General features: G+C 36.8%; 1 protein-coding gene across 2 annotated transcripts; it reads left to right on the top strand.

The window, feature by feature from the left end:
- Positions 1 to 1,085: 1,085 nt before the first annotated feature.
- On the top strand, positions 1,086 to 6,082 carry LOC142621767 (two-component response regulator-like APRR9). Of its 2 annotated transcripts, none has more exons than XM_075795123.1 (8): positions 1,086 to 1,480; positions 2,079 to 2,240; positions 2,330 to 2,460; positions 2,587 to 2,721; positions 3,212 to 3,329; positions 3,437 to 3,839; positions 4,411 to 5,194; positions 5,597 to 6,082. In XM_075795123.1, exons 1-8 carry the CDS (start codon positions 1,288 to 1,290, stop codon positions 5,702 to 5,704), a joined length of 2,034 nt encoding a protein of 677 aa, XP_075651238.1. In that variant the 5' UTR covers positions 1,086 to 1,287; the 3' UTR covers positions 5,705 to 6,082. The 2 variants fall into 2 exon arrangements, with proteins under 2 accessions (XP_075651238.1, XP_075651237.1); XM_075795122.1 differs by having other exon boundaries at positions 1,131 to 1,480; positions 3,143 to 3,329.
- Positions 6,083 to 6,368: the final 286 nt, after the last annotated feature.

The raw sequence follows: 6,368 nt of genomic DNA on the forward strand, positions 1-6,368 counted from the left end.
TTACGGATAACAATTAAAAAAGAGAAATAATATGTCAACAACATTTTTACAATATTTTTACAACAAATTCTAAATGGCAAATTGTTACTGGTTGTTATTGTTAGGGCAAAAAAGTAATCTTAGTGTTAGGTTCAAATTTGAACCAATAATAATAAGAGAAATGATATGTCCACAATATTTTTACAACATTTTTACAACAAATCCTAAGTGGCAGGATGTTACTAGTTGTTATTGTTGGGGCAAAAAAATAATCTTAGTGTTAGGTTCAAATTTGAACCAATAACAACTAACCACCTATGATTTGTTGTAAAAATGTTGTAAAAATGTTGTGGACGTAGTACCTCTCAATAATAAATTACCTATCATTTGTTGTGAAAATATTATAAAAATATTGTAAACTTAACACCTCATATTAAAAAAATAATTTCAAATTTAAATGAGAACAATGAATAATTGCTATTTGAACCATTTTTAATTCTAATGAGTTAGTTAAGTAGTTCTTAGATCTGAATTCAAACCCTCAAGAAATTTCTCCTTATAATAATATGACGTGTGAGGCTAGAGAATGAAATGTTTTTTAAAAATTAAAATAAGGAGATAAGAAAACTCACCACAAACATACTATAAAAAAAGGGGGGAAAAGAAAGCTGGCAATTCAAGACCACAAAGGAAAGATGCAAAGATTCTGTTGAAAGGTCTACGTGTAACACTCCTCACCATGAGATAGACAATGGAATGTGTAAGAAAGTGGACGTGGCACGTAGTAAAGAAAAAATATCCATCCCCAAAATAAAGTTGGCAAATCCCCAGTGTGCCCCCACCACGTGTCCTCCAGGGTGGGCCCAAAAACAGTGAAGCAAAATCGAGCAGAGCAGATCAGCACCACTTATCTAAAAAACTTGAGTCACAAGGGAAAAATCAAAAAACCGTGGCGCAGAGAGAGCCACGTCAGCCGCAACTACCCGAAGGCCAATGACGGCCAACCTTTTGATCTGACTCTCTCTCTCTCTCTCTCTCTCTCTCCTAAGATATTTTTCCCGGTTTTCGCGGCTCTGATTTAATCCCATCCCCCCAATATTCGAAGCCTCGTTTTATTTATTTATTTCATTTCAGATATTTTTATTTTTCTAGATAGAGTTGCTAGATTTTAGTAGTATAACTATTTTTTCTTTGCTTTCACTTTGTTCACTTTGCTTCCTCGCTTCCTCGCATTGCTACAGTCTTGTTGGTAGTGTTATTATTATTATATTTGTTGAGAAACTGTGAGAAATTAGGGTTTTTGTTTGTATGAGGATGCGTGAAGAAGAAGTGGTGGTGAGTGGTGAGGAAGAGGGGGAGATGGAGATGGAGATGGAGACGGAGGAGAGGCGAAGAAATGAGGTGGCGCCTCCGAGGGTGGCGCTGAGGATTCTGCTGGTCGAAGCTGACGATTCTACTCGACAAATTATCGCCGCGCTCCTCCGCAAATGCAGTTACAAAGGTCACTTCTTTCACTCTTTTGCCGATTTCGTTTTCTGTTTTTCATTTTCTTTCACCACCCAAAAAAAATATATATATATATTCAATTTTTTTTTTCACCATAATTATGAAGATTTGAAGAGGCTAGATAATTGTGGAAGGGGGGGTTTGTAGCTAAATTTAGATGGTTAGTGTTTATTGTGCTTAACTTATAACTCTACCCATGGCTTAGTGACTAGTAATGATTAAGTGACTACTTAGGGCGTTAGCTAGCTTATTTGCTTATGTACAGTTAGCGTTCGCGTGTAGCGCGCTTAGTAAACTTTTTATGCACATTTTGTGGTACATAGGTTAAGTGATCCTTCTTCTTATTGTACCTAAGTGAATGGTGTCATAGCAATGTGGGGTTTGCAAATAAACACCAACATATCTTAAATGGAAGTATGAATCAGTAGATTACATACTGTCTTGACCCACTTCTCTAAAATTATTGGCTTTTGTTTATCAACTGCTTTTACTTGGAATCATGTAGCAAAGTTTGTTGAAGATATGAGATCTTCACTTTCAACAGGTCACTGTTTTGAAATTTAACATAAACTCTATTTTTTTTTTTCAAACAGTTGCAGCAGTTTCTGATGGATTGAAGGCATGGGAGACGTTAAAGGGGAGACCCCATAACATAGATCTTGTATTAACCGAAGTGGAGCTTCCATCAATATCCGGATTTGCACTTCTTACTTTAATCATGGAGCATGACGTTTGCAAAAACATTCCTGTCATAAGTATGTTAGATTGACTAGACTTTTGTTATCTTCATTTTGAATCATGTATGAAGCTAAGTTTATTAACATCTGTTCTCATGGTAATACAGTGATGTCTTCGAATGATGCAATTACCACGGTATTGAAATGCATGTTAAAAGGTGCAGCTGACTTTCTCATAAAGCCTGTCCGGAAGAATGAGCTAAGGAACCTTTGGCAGCATGTATGGAGAAGGCAAACTGTATGTTTCTACAATTTTTTACTTTGCTTAATATTTTTGGATTCGTTCTGTTTCTTTGTTTTATTGTGGCATACAAATCAACTTATAAATTATATAATTTTTTTTATTTAATTCATTTTTTTACAGCTGACTGGTGGTGGATATGTTTGTCAAAAAATTGAAGCCTCTTCTGAAAATAATGCAGCAAGCAATCATTCAAGTGATTGTTATGTTTATACGCAGAAAAATATCGAATGCAGTGAGAAAGGGAGTGATGCCCAAGTAAGTACCTTTTCGTGTTGTAGTCATTCTTAAAAAAAATTAATAATAATAATAATAAAGCATTGTAATATGTATGCTGTGCATTGTGAGGGAAATATTGTTTTCAGTTAATAAATATACACATTTATGTTCGCATTTAGAACTTTCTTGGATGTCAGCATCCTTTGAGTGTGCTACAACTAAAGAAAGTATTAAGAATTACCATTCCGACTAGCTAACCATCAACTGTTTTCCCCCTTTCCTTTTGTTTGTAAACTCCCACAGATTGTACAGTTAACATGAAAATATATAAGTTGTTAGATTAGAGTATCCATGATCCATGGAACAAGCATATGCAAGGCCACTTGTAGCTTGGGAAAAGTTTCTTTTTCCATAGTAGGTTGGCTTCATGAAGTTTACATAGAGACTGCATGTTTTACAGCCTCTTGTGCAGAGCTCTTGTACAACACCTTACTTGGAAGCTGAGAGTGCATACATGCAAAATATGCAGGGTCTTTCACAGATGAAATGTGGGAGTACATCAAATTTGAGCAATAGTCATATGGACAGGCATGGGGGGTGTAATAAGTTGGATAACGAATCGATTACGCCTGAGAGTGAAAATGAAGGTCTGTCATATTATCTTGTTTTCCTGTCTTCCTTTTTCAACATTAAAAAAATGCTCCCCTGGAATTAATATTAACAATGGGGAAATCTGACAAGCTACTTACTGCAGAAACATCAAATAGATTGGGATCAGAGGTTGTGCCCTTCGGAGAAGCTGATGACTCAACTGCATTGAGATTGAAGGAAAATGCTTGTGCTAAACCAATGAGTCAAAATGAGGGTGCGCCAGCAGAAAGTAAAAGAGGCAATGCTAATATTGCTAGTGAGATTCATGGCTGCAATGATGAATTGTTTGAACCTTCTAGTGGTGCTATTGACTTGATTGGCACATTTGATAATCACAATAAGTGCAATGCTGGGAACTCTAATTATACTGATGGAGGCACAAGTAAGTTAGAATTTGATCCACATTTGGAGCTTTCTTTGAGAAGAACTTGCATGAGTACTTCAAATTATCAAGGGACTGATGGAAGGCATATGCTGAATCACTCTAATGGGTCTGCTTTTTCATGGTGAGTTACTGAGGTCAGGGAAAAATTTAAGATAGAGTTGATTTTCTTTCTTAAAGGTTAATTGAGAGGAAAGAAAGCCCAATTATCTTCTATTATTCTTTCTTTTCTTTTTTCTTTTTTAACAAAAATATTTTATTTCTTTTTGGTTAAAATACTTTTCTTTCACTTATAATTATGAATTTCTGATAATGTTCACCAAAGTTATAGATTAGTTGTTGGTGTTGTGGTTATGGCAATAGCAATGGAGGTGATGATAGAGTTGGTTGTGATAGTCTGGAGTAGTAGTAGCAAGGATGTTAAAATGGGATCCTATCTAAAATTGTTGAAATGATATTCAGGATCAGGTGATAAGGTTGAATATTGGATTTTAAGATTTTACAAACTCTAATAATCAGCTACTAAGCTACTAATAATATGAATATTTCATAAATTTTTGAGATCTCAGATTAAAAGTCTAAAAACTGCTTTAAAATGGTAAGTTTAGCACTAACATTATGTTTCAAACTAATGAGCTATACACTGTCAAAGTCTCATCACTGAATTCCTGATCAAACTAATTATTCTTCTGCAGGTATAATAGTGGTAAGATGCTGCAACCCCTTCTCCCAATACTGTCCAGCAATTGTACCAAAGCCAAGGAGGATGCAAGTGAAGCCCATGAACCATCATCCAATGAACTCTCTGGACGTACCAATGGTACTTTTCCTCAGCATGATGCCACATTGAGTAATAGTCAGGAAAATATCACGAGTTTGCCCATTGGTCAATCTGGACAAGCTGAGCTACAGTTTCCAAGTCATCAGCTCGGGATGATTCCTGTCCCAGGGGTAAGGTATGATAATATATGTGCCGGCTACGGGCATTTGTTTCCATCCATGTTTCATAGTCAACCTGGTCTACCCCCTGTGTGGAGTCCCAAATCAACCTGCCAGCAAGATCAGTCTCCCCTCATTTCAAGTACATTGGTTCAATCGAATCCTGAAATTCACAGCTCAGAACAAGTTTATCACCGCTCAAATGAGACTACCAACAATTCCATTCACCAAGCTGACAAAGCTGAGCATGAGGAGAATGATTTGGAGCCTGTGGAGGAACATAGACATGGTTCTTCAGCTGCTGGTCAGACAACTACTAGTAGTTTATGCAATGGTGCTGTGGATCATATTAATGGTGTTGCATATGGGAACAGCTCCACTAGGGGAGATGAGAATGCCACTGCCCCTGAGAGTTTGAGTGAAAGCGGTCACTTTATTCATGATGGATCTAGAGGACTGGACTCTTCTCGCTCTAGCCAGAGAGAAGCAGCTCTCACAAAGTTCCGACTGAAGCGAAAAGATCGGTGCTATGACAAAAAGGTACTAACTTCTTTCTATATTTGATTCATCTGATGTTGGATTCATGATCTCCTGTATTCCAGTTTTATGCAGAAATTGATGTCTGCTCCAATGCAGCTATGTGTTTGCTTTCTCCATCCAGAATACATGCTGCTACCCCAATTCCTTTTCTGTTCTATGCATAGTCATGAATGTATTCTTCTAACAGTTATGACCGTGATTCTTGATCCTGTATTAAGCTGCATTAGTGGTTTCAACTAACTTTGAAGCTCCAATTAAGTCCTTACACAGATCCCATGAACCTAGTTTCAGAGACCCATCATGGCTCATCTGCTAAGAATGATGCACACACTTTTAGTTGCTTGTGTTGAAAATACTAAAATCACACACTAACTTGAATTTAATGTAAATCTTCTTGCTCAGGTCCGATATCACAGCCGAAAAAGACTGGCAGAGCAACGTCCTCGAGTGAAAGGACAGTTTGTACGCCAGGTGCAAACTGACCCTCTGGTTGGTAATGTTGATTGTTGAGGGTGGTTTATGAAATTCATCGATGCCTGGCTTTGTTGTTGCCTGTCAACATGAGTATCTGACCGTTTGCCTGTGGATATTGATTATTGCTGCTAAAAAGAGTTTAGTGTCTGGCGTGGGATCTTGTATATCTTGCAGAAGCTAAACAGGAGTCTCTTTAGTGTTCATAGGGTTTTGACTATAATTTTTGCGTGAACTGAAGAAGGTGGTTTTTGTAATTATGTAGTGGGGTTCCAGAGTTTTTGATTTCAACTCTTGTTAATATTTCCTCATGCCTACCGGATAGCAGCGTAGAGAAGACTTGTATGATAATTTGCATTAACAGGTTGGACAAAAGTTGATATTCTGAGAGGTATAACTAAGTTCGCTATTATATGATCCTTGGCTTCCATCTTCTCAGCCGCTAACAGAAGGATATTTTTTGGGTCCATTGTTGCATCAAGGACCTGCTGGGTCGCCCATCTTAAAAATATGTTTGGTGTTCTAAATACAATAGGTAGTGAGATGCATTTAAAAAATCTTGTTTGGCTAGGTGTTTTTCAACTGACTGAAGTAAATTATTGGTTCTTAAAGTTTGAGGTTTTTATTTTAGTCCTTAAGTTTCAAAATTTTGATTTTAGCCTTTCATATTTGATTCCATTTTCATATTGGCCCTACTATTCAT

Source organism: Castanea sativa, chromosome 1, assembly GCF_040712315.1.
Source record: "Castanea sativa cultivar Marrone di Chiusa Pesio chromosome 1, ASM4071231v1".
Lineage (NCBI taxonomy): Eukaryota > Viridiplantae > Streptophyta > Magnoliopsida > Fagales > Fagaceae > Castanea > Castanea sativa.